This window comes from Pholcus phalangioides, unplaced genomic scaffold (genome assembly GCF_987345545.1).
Source record: "Pholcus phalangioides strain wild (caught in Gottingen) unplaced genomic scaffold, Ppha-v1.0 ptg000017l_1, whole genome shotgun sequence".
Classification (NCBI taxonomy): Eukaryota; Metazoa; Arthropoda; class Arachnida; order Araneae; family Pholcidae; genus Pholcus; species Pholcus phalangioides.
Window position 1 is genome coordinate 12,802,460 of NW_028301610.1, and position 19,932 is coordinate 12,822,391.

At 33.5% G+C, this 19,932-nt stretch overlaps 1 protein-coding gene across 1 annotated transcript; it reads right to left on the bottom strand.

Moving 5' to 3' along the window:
* Nucleotides 1-1,547: 1,547 nt before the first annotated feature.
* On the bottom strand, nucleotides 1,548-19,675 carry LOC149072405 (cytoplasmic dynein 1 light intermediate chain 2-like). The gene is made up of 12 exons (XM_089246165.1): nucleotides 19,529-19,675; nucleotides 16,957-17,030; nucleotides 15,791-15,907; nucleotides 13,125-13,355; nucleotides 12,475-12,638; nucleotides 10,610-10,703; nucleotides 10,025-10,160; nucleotides 8,524-8,635; nucleotides 8,327-8,440; nucleotides 5,570-5,659; nucleotides 5,317-5,437; nucleotides 1,548-4,028 (listed from the first exon to the last, which is right to left on the bottom strand). The coding sequence occupies exons 1-12, from the start codon at nucleotides 19,612-19,614 to the stop codon at nucleotides 3,895-3,897; spliced, it is 1,473 nt and encodes a 490-aa protein (XP_089102291.1). The 5' UTR covers nucleotides 19,615-19,675; the 3' UTR covers nucleotides 1,548-3,894.
* Nucleotides 19,676-19,932: the final 257 nt, after the last annotated feature.

The window sequence follows — 19,932 nt, forward strand, 5'->3', positions numbered from 1 at the left end:
AAAAATCGGAAATCTATATAGGAGATTTTTATTTCTGAATGAATTCTGTGGGTCACTGGACCCTCTTGCCCACACTTTTTTACACTTCTACTCTGTGGAAGACACGAACAAGGTGCCCGAACCATCAACACTTATAGCACTGGAGGCAGGGCCGGATTAACCATTAAGCAAAATAAGCACGTGCTTAGAGCATCAGGAGAAAAGGGGCACCACAAAAAGTTATCAAAATGTTTATTTTTTTCCCAAGATCCGGCAGAAAAACCTAGAATTTTCGATTGACTGTATAGTTGAAGACCTTCATCAAAAGGATGGCATAAATGCAAAAAGCTTAGTAATATTGCAAATTAGGTATCACATTAATGCTGAGTTTTTGGAATGAGATTTCGTGCAATTTCTATAAAGTTGCTTGAGTTTTTTAACAGCATCATAGGGCCCTTTGACAAACGGATTTTTCTGAAAGCTCCTCCCTCCCACCATCAGCCAAAAACACTGTCCTACCAATTTGTATATTAACTATCACAAAATGTAAGGAAATCTAATTGTCACGAGGTCTCGTGTTGTGTACGGGCGAGACCTAGTGCCGTCTTAACGTATAGCCCGAGGGACCTCAGGAAAATTAGTAGTTAAATTTTTCGAGAATTCGCTAGGTAGGGCCCCATATTGTTTTTAAGACGCCTGGCAGTCCAGGGAGCTACCTTTTGATTGTGCAGGTCTGGGTTCGAACATGGATGTCTACTAATATTAACAAATCCCCTAGACAGATTTTACGGATCTCTTGGGAGTGCGTGACTACATTTTAAAAAAAAAACATGGTTTTCTTTGCGAATTATTCAGTCCAGTACACCGAGTTTGAAAATTTGCGCAAAAATAGTTTTATTTCGCTTTATGCTACACAACATAGAGTCACTCTTTTGTGGTTCGATCTATAATCCCTAGAATATAAGTATAACGACACTTCAGTTCGATCCACCGTAGAAGTAAAAGAAATAACAGATTACAACTCGAAAATGTGTCAGAAAGAATAGATACTCAAAGATTGTGGTTCACCAAAAATAAGGTAATATCCGACATGCTAAGATTCAAGTGGTTGCCTTTGAAGCCGTAGAACAGGGGTTGTAACCAGGGCCGCAACTAGGGGGAGCAGGCGGGTCTCGTGCCCCGGACCCCAGAGGGGCGCAAATTTTATTATCAAACTTCGCTTTCAGCATTAAGAGGGGGGCGCCAAAATGCGCACTTGCACCGGGTGACCGAATATCTAGTTGCGGTCCTGGTTGTAACCGTTGTCTCAGAAATTCATTAAAAACAAAAAAGGTGGGGGGGGGGGGAAATGATTGGCTATAGCGATATACAAATACCGACATCACATTTTAGCTGAAAAGATGACAAGAGTCAGCCTTCTATTTCAAGCAGCTCTACCTTTTTGCACTTTCTTTTGTCTCACTGCTGACAATTACAAAAAATTGGTTACTTCTTGAGAACAAAAATATTTCATTGAAAGAGGGAACAGACATCAAAACACTCAAGGTATACACTTGAAAGCAAACAGGTAGAAAAAAAGCTTTTATTGCATCAACTTTATAACAGGATTTCAATGCCTCTTCACATTTCTGAAGCTAAGTACATAATGTGTAAGAGCTTGTATCAGTAGTTTGAAAATGCGTCACACATACATTATATTACAAAGGAACCTATTTACAGAAATACAAAGAGGGTTAGAGAGATAAAGCCATTTTTCAAAGTTACATATGGCAACTGAAACAATAATTTACAACCTTTGTGAATCATTCCCTTTGAAATGATTATACTCTAAAATAAGAGAAAACAAAAGCACAAATTTCAAGAATATCTGAAATACAAACACACACACTCAGTATTAAAAAAAACATTGTATTTACCTTTCAATGTTCAAATCTAAATAAAAACTACAAGATGAGTTATGTCAAATATATTTAGCAAAATTATACTAGCATTAGGTACAATGCATATAAATTTAAGGCACATCTATCTGTGTGTGTGGGGAAGGAAGAGAACTTTACACTTCTGAGGATTAAGCTTCTTATTTAATTAGTGGAATGTGAAAAAATTTATGAAAAATATAGGCCATTCTTAAAAGAAGTTTAGCAATCTATGCCATTATTTAAAAAAATTACCAATGAAATACATTTAACAAAAGCAAAAAATTATTGGAATCTTGCAAAGGGGGAGGGGGAAAAGACATTACATGTAAAACATATTGACAGTGTGAAAATTGAGAAAACATTTCCAAACCAAATGCGTGAACTATTGAAAAAAAAATTAAAACCTTTAGTCCCTTGGGAATTAGTGTCTGTATCATCGTACACCTTTCAATGTGATGAATTTTTGCAGCAACTATATGCTTGGTTGTATCAATAATAAGTGGAAGTACCCATGCATTTGAAAAAAATTTCTGATTAGAACTGGGAGTCTCAATGTGAGAGTATAATTAAGAAAATATCCGAGAGAGACTTTAGATCTTCTATCTCCAACAGACACACAATTTTATTAGATTATATATAAATATGAAAAAACTGCTTCAGTCATCTTATAAAATATAACCCCCGATTACACCATGGCTTGATATACTGCTGAATTAGACAGCACTATCAGGTATCTGTTATTTTTAGAATATAATCCATTTTTACATATCCCTTTCTGGTATTTTCAATCATGACAAAGGTTCCATAAGTTTGGAGAGAACAGTCATTTCTTAGTACCTTTTTTTTGCTACAGAGGGTGACAATCAACGTGGCCTTCAACATTTTTACCTGAGCAGACTTAGATCTGCACAGAATAACAAAATATCATACTACTACGTACAATACTGTGAATTTCTTCTGCACAGCAGAACTTCTTGTACACACAGAAACATTTATAACAGTGTGTAGCTTAGAGGAACATCGGTGATAGCACATAAGAGGGGGGCTTTTTAGTCCAAACTTTTTTTGTTAACATATAGGCCATTTATATTTCCAGTTTTGATTTAAATCAAGAATAAACAGATATCTGTTTTGAATAAAGCTGATTAGCATATCAACATTTTGCTTAGATGATATGACTAACAATTTGTGCATTAATGGTTTTGTAGCTGTAAAGAATCTGCTTCAAACTTTCCGATCTCATTGGTCCTCAAATTTTATGCCTGTAAATACAGCTTATTGAACCACAGGATTCATTTAAATTTTTAGTTCATGAACAGCCAGTTCTATGTAATTCATATTTTCCCATGGAATTATATAGAACACTGAGTGAGTAAAGTAACTGTCAATGTAGATATTTTCCGTCTCTAAATTTTATTAACTCTTCAACGCTCAGATACTTCTGCTCAAAGTTGACTTGTCTAAGTTTTGACTAATTTTTCCGCTAACCCTCCCACAGGACCCATTTTTCCCATTCCCGCCTCTGGTGAGAGAACTTTCATCTCCTTCCCTGCCATTCACAAAAGCCTCCAAAACATACCCATACTCCCTATCAGGGCCCTCTTCCGTCATCTAAGAGTTAAATAGAATTTTTATGGCAAATGATAAATTAAGATATTAACACTATTGCACAACAAAAAGCATGTTTATATAACCTTATTTTGTTACTACGGCGGTAAAATATACACATAAATGAAATGAGATACAATTATGCTGAAACATGATTTATAAATTAAACATGTTGTGACAACTGTTCTAAAGAAAATGAAATCTTTAAAAAATGCCCACCTTTAGATAACGCTTTTAAATTATAAATTGTTTGAAAACAGAAGAGAAACTAATACACAGCTCACATTTTGTATTTTATATATATAAAAAAGAAACATCGACAAACATCTCAATTGTTTTTCACACAAAGCCAGTGTTTCAGTTTTTAGTTAACAAGTTGATGAAATTATTATGTTTGCGAGGAACCACTATCGTCCGAGTTTCCTAATGATGATTCTGGACTTTGACCCAGAACAGAAGGCTTTTTAGACCTTGTCATACGATCTAGTTCTACAGCAGCATCGTGCCTCACTGAGGTCCTATCTGGAAATATATTAAAAGGAAAAAGTTCATGGAAATTGTTTCTTTAATCTGTGTGGCATATACTTTTTTTTAGGCAGAAAAAAAAAATATATAAATGCTTTCCTTGATTCCTTTGCTTACAAGCCATTGGCAAGAAATTGAGATATCTATTTGACGAATCAACGATAAATATGTTGTAACCTTGTCCTAACCTAACCGCACGTTAGTAGAAGGGAAAAAAATTAAAGAAAAACAGTATAATAGACAAGCAGATAAGAGAGTAGGAACAAAGTAGGTTTCTCTTTTCATCCTCAACCTCCTGTTCTCTTTCACTCCTACATGTATATAGTAAAAGGATACATCATATGTGAAAAAAAACACTAATAGGAGTATAGAAATAGAGATAAAAAGAAACTAACTTTGTTTCATAGGGTTAAAAGAAAGCTTTGCTATAATGAGGGGAGAGAGGAAAGAAAATAGAACTTGTTTGCATTTATTCCACTGGCATTTGGATGCAATATAATGCCCTTGATCATAAAGTGGTTAATAATCTTACTTAATATCGTGTTCATCAGTACAGATCCACGGGATCTCTTGGTGAATTTGTTTTATTATTTTGTGCTATTTCATCGTGTTAATAAAGTTAAAAAAAAAAAAATTTTTTTTTTGCATGTTAACTTGATGAAGTATCAGTAGTCTTCATGCAAAAGAGCATGCAAAAATGAACTTGAATTACAAATAAAACAATGAGGGGAAAAAAAAGGCTTGTTTGAAAATACTATATATATACACAGCTTACATCATTTTCAATATAAAAATTCTAAAAACAGCATGATGACAATAAAAATAATAATAAAAACTAAGAAATAATAAGTAAAAAAGTAACTCAAATTAAAATGATCTCAGGCGTACTAATTATTCTTTGGGTTTTCTTCTCTACAATTACGATCAAATGTTTCCCAGGTGCATAACACAAGATAATTTTCCTTTTTACTGGGAATTTCATTTTTTTTCTCTGCTCAACTTTCCCTTACTCAGAATATATTCTTGGTCATTGACACCTGTCATACGACCATATCTTTTTAAAAATTTTATTGATAAATTTTGATAAGTAAATAATATGTCATTTAGCACTCTTTTAGTTAGCAAGAAAGTTTAGTTGAATCAGTCCCATTTTAAATCCTAGCTGGGTATGAATGTATTTTCAGGTACGTAGATATAACTGAAATGTTTCAAATATTTTAATGCCTAAATCCAAGAGAAAACACCATCATTTTATTAAAGAATGCTGTGAGTTAAAGATTTTTACCTGGGGTACGTAAAGCACTAACAGGTGTTCCCATCGGTGGTCCAGGTCTACGATTCAATAAGCTGTTAAAGAAGTTTTGCAAGACACCTTCACCTCCAGCAACTCCTGGTTTTCCATCCACCTACATAAAAATAGAGTGCTTACTATAAAGTAATCATAGCAAACACAATGAATATACAATACAAAAATAATAAAGTCATAAACAGAGAATTAATAAAACCCAAAACATAATTTTTTAAAAGGAACCAATTACTTTTTTTGGTGATGCTTGTACACCAGGGGAGCCAGAAAGCCGTCTATCTGCAGTTTTTTGAACACCAGCTGGAGATCTTATAGGTGAATCCTGTAGAAAAATTTATTAAAAATAATTTTTTTCAAAACTAATTTTTGGCTCACGTATTTGAAAAATAACAAGTATCAATAATATAATTTGGATTCAGAAAAAAACATTTAAATTGTATTAAAATCTTTTTCATTTCTTTGATACAATTATAGAAACCAGTGGCAGATTAATGGCTTTGGGACCTGCAGGCCATATAAATTTTGCTGCCCTTCTGTTCTAGTCCAATTTTCTGGACTACCTATTCCCAAAATTTGCTGCCCTGGACTAGCTTCCTTATAAATATGCTTCAGACGTCAACATATATGCCATTAAATGATATTTGATTGTATGATAAGGTTATATAGAGGGTGCTAAGCAAAGTCTCTTGGCCACATTTTACTAGTGAACCATTGATTCTAGATACATACTTTTAATTAGAAAAACTATCCAAATGATGTGTAGATCTCAGATACATCATACACATCGCACAAAGGGTTGCATAGTTATTAAAATAACTAATTTTTTATATGAAAATACTCGATTCAGAAAGTTGTTGAAAAAACTCGAGGCCAAAAAAAATCCCATTTGTAAGTGCAATATTCATTGCGATATTTGAATTTCAAAATTGGAGAAAAGTTGGGGGAAACAGCATCAACTAACAAACAAGCTTCTTATGCTGTTCTTTCACACAACTTCAGATTTTCAAATATCACAACGAATATTACATCTAAAAAGAGGATGTTTTGTTGGCCTGAATAGAGACAGCGCAACAACTTTGTATTGGGTTTTTGAGGACTGTCTATGAAAAATTAAGTTTTTTTATTTTAATAACTATGCAACCCCTTGCAATATGAATGTGATGTATCTGAGATCTATACGCTAATTGGATATCTAGGATCAATGGTTTGCCAGTAAAACGAGGCCAAGAGACTCTTTCCTTACTACCCTGTATTTGCATTATGAGGCAACTGATTTATATGCACTGAACTTTTACAAATTTAACACTTAATCTCAGAGCCGCCCTTACCCGTTGTGGGGCCTACTGTGAAACTAATTGCTGGGCTAGGAACACAACAGTTTTGGGAAAGGGCAACGGGCATACAAAAATTCATATATGATTATAGAATATACAGAAATGCTTTTCAATATCCATTCAAAAAATATATATAAACACAATTAGAATGTAAATTAACACAAAAATAAATGAAAATTCAGAACGGAAGAAAATTTTGTACTAATGAAAAAATACAGTGAAACTCCTCTAAGCCAGCCACTTGGCATTCAGCAAGCGGAGGTGACCACTAGATAGGGGTTGTATGACAGGAAATTCAGGGGAGTATCAAAATAACGGTTTTCAATGTCACAAAAAAATCTTATGCTCAATTTATTTACAATGCCCACAAAACAGATACATATACAGTGAAACCTCGCTACAACAATATTCGATATAACAATAAATCCTTCTACAATATTTTTTCCAGATATTGTGTGGAACAGCCTATAGTCTGTAGTGTTAAACTTCTCTCGATACAAAGATATCCTTTACTCCCCTCTATAATAATATTTTCAGGAGGATTTTGAAACCACTACAACTTTTATGTTTATTTATGTTTTGCTCAAAATATCCTTCAGTATATTTTAGCTGTTTCAGTTCTTCCGAGGACATCTAATAATATCGATGTTGGACATCACCTAATCACAGAAAGTGTTCAGAAGTGCTACTTTTTGTGCGATAAACCCTTTTACAGGAGCAATACAATTCCAACTGAATTTCTTTTATAAGCTAATCAATTAAAATATTTTGCAGCAAATAAATACGCAAAAGCACATTTTTTGGTGACACTGAAAATGTAAATTTAGAAAAGTTGAAAACGGTAGCATAAATTTAATGACTTATGATAATTTTGACTGTCGATTTAAAGATCCTTCCTCTACAAAGATAGTTTTTCTTGGTTTGGTATCGTTATGTACATCAAGGTGTCACTGTATCTTAAGCAGAACTGAAATACCAGATCATCCGATCAATTCCTTAATCTGTATTATCCGGGATCTGTTCTTTTTTTTATAGCAAGTAATGTACATGTTCTTTCATCACATTTCTTTTACTCCCTCACTCTGTTGTTCTACTGAATCTCTGAAGAAAGTATTCTCAAAGCCGAAACTTCCACATCCTTTACCTATTCGGTAAAGATCATAGACTATATTTGTCTAGTTTACTGTCACTCTGGGAGCAAATTTTTAAACTGTCTCACCAAGTAACAGCAACCATATAGCATTAGCCTTTCTCATCCTATTTACAAATGTTTCCAATATATGATCGTGTCATAGATGAACAGAAAATCTGATTGATCCGAAAAAGTATTTATGCTGATGTATAAAGATAAGAATATACAAAAAAGAACTACCAGCTCTGAATGCATTAGGAAGAAAAAAAACACAAAACTTGTTTTTTGAAACTCTTATCTACAAGGAAGTGGCCGCGGTCATGTTGGCCATGGAATAGAGGTGATTTTTATATTATGTCTATGGAGCCTATTGTCCATTCCGAGGAAAACTGGCTGCAATGCTAATCTTTAATGAATGTAACCAGGAGTCACATACATTACATATCAACATCTGATCTATTATACTTATTTTATAGTTTTAATTCATTAATAACTATGGCCATGAGAATTTGTATATGCTTACAGCAGCTATGGGACGACCAACTGAAGGTGATGGCTGTTGGCTGAGTATGCTCTGTTGCTTTGACAGAAATGACTGATCTTCTTCTGAAACAAGTTCAGCTTCTCTCTGCAAAGGCTAAAAAATTAAATTTAAATTAAAATTAATTTCCTAGATATTCACACAATAAATATTGTTAAAATAATTTCTGAAAAACATACCTTTCTCATTATTGGCTTTACTATAACTTCATTATAAAAATCATCAGGGCTGACTGTCGCAAGATTTTCATACAGAATACTTATTTTCTTTTCATTGTCCCATCCAGAGGGTCTGAATACAATTAAAATAAGTTATTTGAAAAAATAGTTACAAAAAAGTCTTTTAAACTGTAAATTCAATTTTATATCACTGCAATTAGATCACTAATAAGATATCATGAGGAAAATTATCTCTAGTTAAAAGTAATAATCCCAATGAAATAGTTACGCCTCAACCTATGGATGTTACATTTTGCAAGTCATTCAAGCTATAAGCAAAAATTATTTATGACAAAAACGCACTAACTTCCAAGCAAATATCAGACTATTGAGCATGGAACATACAAGAAAAAACTATTGAGATGGCGCAAATACTTGGCTACTATTCAGCTCTTCTGCCAAATATTTGGTTTGGCCAAACAACACTTAGGTATTTGGCTGAATATCTGTGTGAATTTAAGTACATCAAACTAATTAAACAAAAATTGTTAATCAGAATTTTTCCCATAAATTAAAAATTTACTGATTATAGTTTATTTTGGGGTGTATATCCCTTTCTGTGAAAGAAGTTATGTCAAGATTAATTTCTAGGATAAGGAAAACATGAGTGGAAGTGAGCATGAATATATTACACAAGTTCACTAACTGAAGGATGTACCTCTATATAGGTATTGGGCTACTGAAAGGAGCAAAAAGTATCTAGAGGGAAAAAAAGAGAAGTCATAAATTTCATGAGCATTACTGATTGGGATTAAATAGTTGAAACATTCTCTTAATTAGATGTAAAATTGTGACAAGTGTTACAAAAAAAATATTCTGTGATAAAAAAATACAATACAGCATTGTATCTGTTTGTCAGTGTCACGACAATGAAAAAAATTCAATTTATTCAGCTATTCTGCCATATCACTATATATATTTGTCCCATCACTAAAAACTAATTTGATGCACAAAAAGAGTGTTTGAATAATCGACTGTATTGACACAATTATTGACTGTATTGTGGGCCATACCATTAATTGCAGATTAACATGCAAGCTATGGATATTAATCTTTTTACACATAAAGGTTACCTGCAAAATCTGCCTGGGGCTCGAGGCTGTGCCCTGTTTGCTCCAATGTCTTTTAAATTAAACTAATTTTATTCAAAAATAGAACACTATTGTTCTATTCCAATAAATTTTTGTACAAATACAAATATTTTGAGAATGTCGAAATGAGATAATCATTATATACGGGTAAGTTTAAGCTGTGACTTGATTTTCATGTTTGTCATCATATTTAATGAGTTTAACCCAGTAACGACCACTGATTTTTTTAAAAACAAAAAATGAGTGGACCACTTCCACCATTTATTGGCAAAGAAAAAACTTAAAATTTAGAATGGCAAATTTTCTTACCAACCAGCGTTAATGGGTTAATAAATACAGAATAAAAAAAAGAATTCTAAGAAAAAGCATACATGAAAATTCCATCTTTTTCAACCACTAAAGCTGGAGTCTTGAAAGGAAATGAATAAATCCTGTGGACTAGATACTTTGAAAGGAGATCACAGTTTTTGTCTTCTTTAACAGAAACATAAAACAAAGAAGCACCATCTAGTGATGTTAAGATTAATAAAAAGTTCAAGATCAAGCATTATGCAATAATACACACATATTTTCGTCTGCAACAATTTTAACAGAATAAATGCAATGAAATTAGATAGCAAATTTTCTTATGAACAATGTCAAAATTTCACGATTTCCCCAATATATAAAAATTGTATGATAAAAAAACTTAGTGTTTTTTTATCATACAATTTTTATATATTGGGGAATTTTAAAGGTCAAGGTATCAAGTCATCAAAAACTGGGCAGAAGGTTGCCATGGAAAAGACAAATGCATCTTCGTTAAATGAATCTGCTCTATAGATTTTGCATAAATTTTATAAACATAGGGAAAAGTTATTTTTTTTTAATAATTTTCAAACAAAGCACATTGTTCAATCTATTATGCAACCTTATTCATTCAAACACTCACAAAAATCATTTGCAAACAAGGATACACTTCAAACAGAACTTTCTGACTGCTTGTTGTATAAAGTCAAAATGCTCTTCTTTATAATCAAAGTCCTTCTCTAACACTGACATATAGTCCGTCTGGAACATGAAATTATAGAATTATAATAGTTTATTATTTATCCACTTTATATAATTTAAATGATCTACATGTAGTATGAGTGATTCACAATCACTTGCAAAATTTACACATGTGCACACTTGCTATATTTTCTTTATACACATTTTTTTTTACAAATACTGATACATAACCAGGGCTCCCACTAAAAAAATTAGAAAAAGTAGGACTAAAAACTAGGATGGGGAGGGTACCCCGCAGACAAAATAATAAAAATAATAATAATAATAATTAAAGCTGAAGCAAAATGACAGAAACGACTTGGTTACAAAAACAATTTTTGGCCAAAATAGGATACTAGCAACTACAGATAATTCTTTTCTGTCTCTCCTCATAAAATAAATTACATTCTTTTTTGGAGTCTTGCATAGTCCAGTCTGTCAACTCTTCAACAATGCACAACAAAATATGATAACATGTAATTTTTTTTTAAATATGACGCTCTTCTAAGACCACTTTCAAAAGCACAGTGAAAAAAGTGTAAATTACAAAGTCCAATGTAAATAAAATTATTTCTAGTAAACCAGATGGTTTCACTGTATTGTCCATCCTTTTTTAAGGGGATTTGTTTACATTTTACTGTTCAATGCCAGTGTAATTATTTTTGACAAATGAAGCACATTCATTTCTAGCTCTTTGTTGAGCATTATAAGTGTTTATGCCTCTGCATGCCCTAAAAATGCAGAAGACAATTGAATGCTATTTGGTAGCATCAGAATTACCAAACCTAGAATAGGCCTATGTATCCAACTGCTTTGTTATGAAAACTGTTGTTTCACCTGTACTATACAGGAAATGTGCACCATAGTTTTGAATGATGAATATTAGTTACCACTACACCACACCTGCACCTTGTCCATATTACTCTGCAGAACTTGTAATGAATAGATATATGTTGGAATGTGCATGTACGTGTAGTGAACCTTCCATGAAGTTTGTTTATGTGTAATGTTTGAATAATTGTACCATTGTAGACCTGCTGCACTCTGTGGCAAGACTTTATAACATGGAGATAGACTCGCATTTGCGCCAATGTTACTGTCCAAGACCACGATGTAGTACATACAATTTTTTTCCCATCCATCCAGAAGTTTTTAATGACTATTCCACATGTTGAACCCTCATACTAAGCAAATGAAAAATTAATAAACTAAATAGTTCACATACACCCCCAAATAACCTTAAAAATGATACAATTTCTGCTTTGGTATAATCATTAATTGCAATCTAAAACATTGGTATTATTTGGCAATAAATTGATGATTCCCTCAATAAAAATCAATTACATGAATTTTATCAATAGGATTTGATAAAAAAAAAAAAAATAGGAAAAATGGAACAAAAACTAAAAAGTAGGGCAAAATTAAGGCATTTTACCAAAAAGTAGGTCAAGTGGGAGCCCTGCACATAAGTTTACTCAGCAGCTATTTCATTTGAATAACAATAGTTCTTTGGACATTTTTTTGAGCTAGTTAAACAGATGGAATAAAGATGTATAAGTAGATGTAATAAGTAGTTCCCAAACTAAGCTCCACAGAGCACTCAAAACTTTTCTCCTGGAAAATGCTCAATGACATGAAAAGTTTGGACCCACTGATGTAAACAACTTTTATAATTATTTGCTCAGAGATTCTGACTTGGAATCATCCATAAGTAGGATAACAAAACATTCTTAGTTAAACAATTGTTTCAGTAAACAGTTCAAAACATAAACATTGACTTGGTGATTATTACCTTAGTGATAACAACAATTATATCTAAGCCCATATTGACACCAAGTGCACTTTCATCCAGAGGAATCCCTTCTCCTCTTTCTATGATCACAGACTGTCTTAAGGGAGATGTGACTCCATCAATTTCATCACCAGGCTCCATGTAATCTCTGAACCTCCTCAGAACTGCAATATATTTAAGTACGTTCAGAAAAAAATAAGAATAAATAATTCCAGAAAATATTTTGTATTAAAATAAATTTGTTGCATTTATTAAAAATATAATCAAATGTTGGAGCTTTGTTTGAAGGGTTTGTTAATGATTTAACGAACTGTTCCTATACATATCAATTGTTTTTAATGAAAAAATACCTCTGTTTATATAATTTCCATTTAAATACTTCTACAATTACAATACCAAAGTAGTTTTCATAATTTGATTGTTTTGCTTTAATGTAGGCACATATATATTATCACTGACAACATAAGAGTAAAAAGCGACATTAGCCACACGTTTGTTACCCAGTGTGAGAATGTTTCTAGAAAAAACTTTCTTCAGGATTAGGCTCAAAAACAAAAGAACTCGCATCCATGTGAGAATGTATACATTTTTCTAATTTCTCTGTCGAACAGTTAATGATGCCAGGCATCATCTGGGAAAAAAAACCATACCTGTCTTCTTATATTCAGACATCACATCAGAAGGCAACCTAAGTCTTTCGATATGTTCTTCAAGGATAGAAGCCCAGTTTTGTAATGAATCCAATAATGTCCAGGGCTGAGTCATAGCAGCTGTCAATACAACAGTTGTATGAGCAAAAGTTTCTTCGTTCAGCACAAACTTCAACAGATTTTTATACCATGGATCACCATCAAGAACCCATACCCCGAGTCGAGTATGATCTGAAATGAAAATAAAAATCATTTGGGTTTGCTTTTATGTAGTACAGATCCTGTAATGTGTTGTCGCAAACGAATTAATATATAACTTAATGGTAAAAAACATGCGCCACGACACACTTATCTATTTCAGTATCAATAGAGGAATTTCTGTAGGCTTCGGACCACTCAAGACCATGAGGGCATGACACACTGGTCAAACCTTAAAAAATGACTGGACCAATAGATATATGAATATGGGAACAGAACGTTTAAAATATAAATATCTGGGAACCCTCTAAAATATTTATGTATATAAATCAATCTACCCTAATATTCATAGTATGTCATGGCCAACATCTGAAGTATGGACACTTCCTAAAATAACCACCTACATTGAAAAATTAGCAGTTATACATCAATATATAAAATTAAAAAAAAATTACAAAAGTCAAATATACAGATGTGCCAACTTTTGGAATCCAGAAATCCCGACATTCTTCTAAGGGGGGTACCCCCAACACTCATAGACTTTTGAAACAAAATTTTTTTAAAATCAATTAAGACAAAGTTCCATTATCTCCCCCCCCCCCCCCAAGACAGTTTCTGCGCATTGCCCCTGAGCAGAATATAATTCCATGTCAGTCTTTCTATGCTGAATAGAGAAATCACATTTATATACTGTTCATAAAACGTAAGTGTTTTCTTTCATGTATGCTATCAGTGATTGATAATCTTGGGTATATGAACTCTTAAAAGCTTTATATAGCTTAAAGTTTTATATTTTCTTTCTCAAGACATATTTAATTGGAGGAAACAATTCAAAAAACTTCAAAATACAAAGCTGCTGACGAGAAAAATCATGTTTACAGCACAACTGTTAATGGAATACAATAACGATTATACAGGAATTTCGGCAACCAAGGTCATGCCCTAATGCATGATTGCCCATAAGTGCTAGGTAAACAAAGTCACGTCTTTGCCAGTTGCTTAAATGCGGTCAACAAGATTTTTTACGGCTCCTCGATGGAAATGACCACAGCTGTCCTCTATGGGTGTTTTCCCTAATGATGACGGCAGTCATTGACGTCACGACAAAGTGAAAGCTCGCGTAAAATCTAATTTTCTGCCCAAATTCAGAGAGCAGGGGGAAGAATTAAAAATCTGGAGTCTCCCACCTAAATCCGCAGAGTTGGCAGGTCTGAATATATATATATATATATCAAAGAATATACAGGATGTCCTGTAAGTGCCAATACTGCCTTTATCTCATCAATTGTCATCGTAGAGGTATTATTCCAGTTTAAAAAATGCCCAAAAGGCATTCAAAAATTACCCTGTACCGGTTTTGAGAGTGAAAATACAGTGTCACAAAATAAAAAAATTAAATTTTTATATTATCCCCTTGTTATCCAACTTTTAGTTAGAAAGTTGTTGCTCTGTATCTCCTGAAAATGACAGAAAAAATTCCATGTTTCTAAGTACTATATTTGCCAAGATATTTAGATCCAAAAATCAGAAGTTATGAAAGAGTAGCAAAAACTAATGAATAATGCTTCTTTTCCTTATTTATACAGTCAAACCTCATTAGTGTGTCACCCGGTTAACACGTCACTCTGCTTACCGGATCACTTTTTGGAAGTCCCAATTATCCTCAGGCAGGAATTGGCACAGCTATGGCTTACTCCGTTTAACGAGTCACTCCGCTTATAAGTCATATTTTTGCTCTCCCAAGAGTGACTCATTAACGAGGTTTGACTGCACTATCTTTTACAAACCCTTCTCCAATTTTTGAATTTAAATATCTCAGCAAATATTTCACTCAGAAACTTGGAATTTTTTTGTTAGCCTTAGGAGAGACGAAATAGGACAAACTTTCTAACTGAAAGTTAAAGGGCGGTGGCCGCATAAAATTTTAGATTTGTTATTTTGTTACACACTGTATTTTCACTCTGAAATTTGGTACAGGGTAATTTTATAACGCCTTTTGAGCATTTTTAAATTGAAACTATATCTCCATGATGGATGGTTTATGAGATAAAGTCTGTTTTAGCACTTACAGGACACCCTATTTATACAGGGTGATTCAAAACTCAACATGCAAACTTTTAGAGGAAGTAGAAAACACAAAAACAAAATCACAAAAAAAAAAAAAAAGTGCATAACCATGGATAAAAATTTTGAGCACTTGTTGTGAAACTTAATGTATACACATACTGTCCTCGTGTAAAGTATCACTAAATTAAAAGTTTTCCACCAATTATTATTTGCTTGTCATTTCTGCACCTTTGTTTATCCTTCAGCTGATCAGGTTGGTGTTTTCGGTCATACATTCCTATGTGATTCTGTTTTGGTTTTCTGTTTTCTACCTCCCCTTAAAGCTTGTACATTTAGTTTTGAAACACCCTGTATAACTTGGAAAATATCAGATGCTATCAAAAATATAAGTGGCATCTTACCATCTCGATATTCATCTCTAACGATGATAGAATGATATTCAAGTCCAGAACCTTTCTTCGGGTCAACGTTACCTTGGATTTTGGCTATTAAAGATGTTTTTCCAGATTCGTTATCTCCTAAAAATAATAAATAAATTTCACAAAATTTATTGTCTCCATCATAATGTATAATAAACAAGAAAAATATAATTTGAAATACAGTGCTTGAGAATCCGGCACATATCAGACCAGGGTGCACCAGATTACTGGAATTATTAATTGAAACACCCCCTTTAAATAATATAAACTATGCAAAGGTATGCAGTGACGTTTTCCTCTTCTATGGGGGGGGGGGGGGGAAATCGAAGAAAAGCCACCTAGAAAAAACACTGGATTACTGGACGGGGGGACTTGCACATGGCTGGATTATCGAGAGTCTACTGTATAATGAAACCACAAATATTTTTGTCAGGTTGCTTTTAAAAAACTTGATGCATGCCACACTGCAGAAAATTCAAGTTTGCACATTTTTATTTATTGTAGTATTTGTATTTAAGAACTTTTTTGCAACATAATTTTCATCTTCTTCAAAATTTATATTGTAAATGGGTTGATTCATTCCCTTTGTTTTAAAGACTTAACTGATTATGCTGTTAAGTTTTCCAAAATAGAACTCATCAAAAAATTAAAAAGCAAAGTATGTCTTTTCATTGATTAAAGTAAACATTAAATATTATAGGAATACCAAATACTACAGTGTCTCTAAATTACAAATAGAAAGTTTAGCTGATAATCTGGAGTTTTTTTCATTCACAGAATTTTTCCCTGACCTTTATTAAATATTTTCATATTTCCTGACTTATGCCAAATATTATACATTTTTTCTGATCTTCCAGGTCGAACCCCACTTGGATGAGGGAAAAAAACTCATATTTTTTTACATAATTAACAGATGAAAACAAATGATAATTTTCCAACTCATCTTTAACTAAAAAAAAGAGTTTAACTCCAATGAGTTTTTGAAACCTTTTTATGATTATTTTATGTTCTTTGATTTTTTTCTTCATACTTGAATATTTTAACATGTAAAAAATAAATCAGTGAATTTTTGGAATGTTTAACTCAATTAAAATTACATAAAAATGATCAGATTATAAAAAAAATTATATATATAATAAAAATCTTACCTAAAACAATGAGAGCTTTATTTGGACGCAGTTTATTTGGAGAACTTTCTTGAACCTGGCTTAGAATCTTTAGCCTGCAATAAAATGAGAGGATGGGCAACTTTGAATAACTTCATACCATAGCTTGAGGATATTTCAAATTAGTCTAGCACAGGGGTGGCCAATGTTTTTCCAAGCCATGCCACTACCAAAGTCATAAATACAAATACAACGTCACAACAGGCAAATTGCCTAACGAGGTGGCTGTACTTAAGGACATCATGGATCCCCGAGCCATTTTTTGGAGGCCCTACCTACTACTGCTACACCCCCCCCCCCGCGGAACCCCCAACGAATCGGTACATGCGGGAATGTGCGTGTAGTGAAACCTTGATGTGAAGTTTTTTTGTTTCTCTGTAATGCTTGCTATGTGTAGTGCTGCCATCTGCCACCAGTTTTTCTAACTATGAGTGAAGTGTTATGATTGAATGATTTATCGTTGTAGCACTGTTGCTCTCTGTGGCTCGCATTTGCGCCTTGAAGTTGGGAACCAGAAAACCAACTTCAGCCAACCACCACTGTGAGGTTCGAATCCGGATCTTCGCATCGTGAGTCCGTCACTATAACCACTCGACCACCACAGCGGCTGCTGTGGTGTGTCCTGCTCTCAAAATTTTTATGTAAAGACCAAATAATACATAGCCCCTTCAAAATATGCCCCATTCTTAATATAATTCAGCTATTTTGTCATTCTGTAAGAATGCTCATTTTGTCACTTTCTTTGAAGAGAATTAAAATTTTTTAATTTTTTGATTTGTAAATCTGGTCATTATGATGCAAATTGTGCATGTGTATCAATAAAAGTTAGCAACCCTAGGACCGCCCCTCCCCTTCTGTCTCAATGTTTTCTTCATGTTGGCATGTCTTGTTAGATGTTCCCAAGATGAAAAATAAAAACAAAACACTATCATTAGGCCATAACATTTTTTTAAAAAAAAATTAGCCACCAGAACAAAAAAATTTTTACTTGAGAAAAGCAGGTCCAAAATAATGCTTCTTTTGACTTTTTCAGGGCATAGTGACCATAGGCGGAGATAGACTTGGAAGTCTGGGGGGCACGGTCATTATTGCTGGGGGGGCAAGATGATGTCAATTCGTATGTACATTTATACATTAGATCAGTCGACTCCACCTTTGACGCTGGGGAGGGGGGGGGGGCTTGCCCCCCCCCATCTCCGCCCATGACAGTGACCATCTTTAATGTTGGCAGATATGCTGATATAAAGTCCAAACATTTTATGGTGTTTTCAGACTCCAGTTTAGTAACTACAAAAAGAATTTTAAGCGCCAATACCAACTTTTTTATCGCCATGGCAACCTCAGATTTGTCAAGCCCAGTTATCACCCAATCACTGTTAAGAGGACTGATCACATATTACAGGTTTGGGGGGGGGGGGGGGGGTTATAGCCTACTAAACTTATTCATTCAAAAAAATTCTAGGCGCCAGTAGAATGTTTTATGAGCCAACCATTTGTGTTCCTGAGGAAGTAATCGCACATGGACAAAATTTTATGTGCCAACACAAATTTTTCAGTTGCTATGGCAACCTGGGATTGGTAAAGCCCTGGTATATTAGTATATATGTTATGGTTTATGTTTAGCGTCTATCTTTTCATTTTGGTCAGTAACAGGCCTGTCATATCATAATTAGGAAAACAGCTACAAGTTATGTGAATGTCCCACCGTGAAATGGTCAATGAATGCACATTTTTGTTCAATTTCTATATGGTGACACTACAATCAATTTACGCTTACAAATAAACTAATTGAGAATTTTTGAGCTCATTCCTCTAATAGCCTAACTTATTCATTTGAATAACTGAATGAGCTAGACAAATATAGGTTTAAACACAGACACTGTTAGAAGTTGGCACCTTAGTCATAGAACTGGAAGATAATACTCAAAACATGTGATCACAAATGTGGCTAGCAAACCATATGGTTTCATCAGTTCAGCCTCTAATTTGAATTCTTAGTCTTATCATTCACTGAATTCTCAGTCTTATCATTCACTGAATTCTTTGATAATCTAATCACCAAAGGCAATCTAATTATCAAAAGCGAGAAGAGTAGTTTCAACCTCATTCAATGGGATACAAAGAGGCAACATTTAGCTGATGGTACACTTTTCGTTCATTTTAGCTCATCAAAAACTGTCAAGAAACTGAATAAATTTACAGTTTCTAAGGAGATTTTCACGAGAAGTTGACTAAAATCTAATAAAGTCACAGGAAGGGAACAATGAATTTAATAACACTTTATGAATATCACCAATATGTCTTGATAGATCTTGAGGTAAATCATGCCCAATTAAAGACTGTGCGATATAATGTGCCACATATTGTAAATGGGACAGTGTCATAAAATTAGAATTTATTTTTGGAATAAATACTTGATGGATTATATATAATAAATATTACAAAATTATACTATGTGCATAGAACATTGACAAAGCACTCATAATTAGTCACGATTTCAGTTTAAAATATTGGCATAATGAAATTTATTTTAAATCTAATGAATATTACAAACCATAGATTGTGTTCTCCTTCATCGGGCTTTTCATCCATTTTCGTCACGTTAGACATCGACGAGTTGAGAGGTAGCGTGACCGCCATTCTCTGCCACCGTCATACAAACAAACTTACGTCGGGGTTAGTGGGCGAGATATTTGGGAATGGCCAAGAACGTCACTCACAGCAACAAGAAATGAATCATCAAACTTTAAGTAAAACCTACAACAGATGGCGGTACTAACTGTGGTGTCTGTGAGGATTAAGTTGACCATATTTTTTAGGGGTAAAATATGGGCCACTATCAATTGTCGCCAAAAAGCTGATGCGTAATAGATTTACGATGGCTCCGTATAATACACAAAAATATTTTTTCAATATATCTCAGTATGCAAAAAATGTGCTACACAGCAGTGTTTCTCA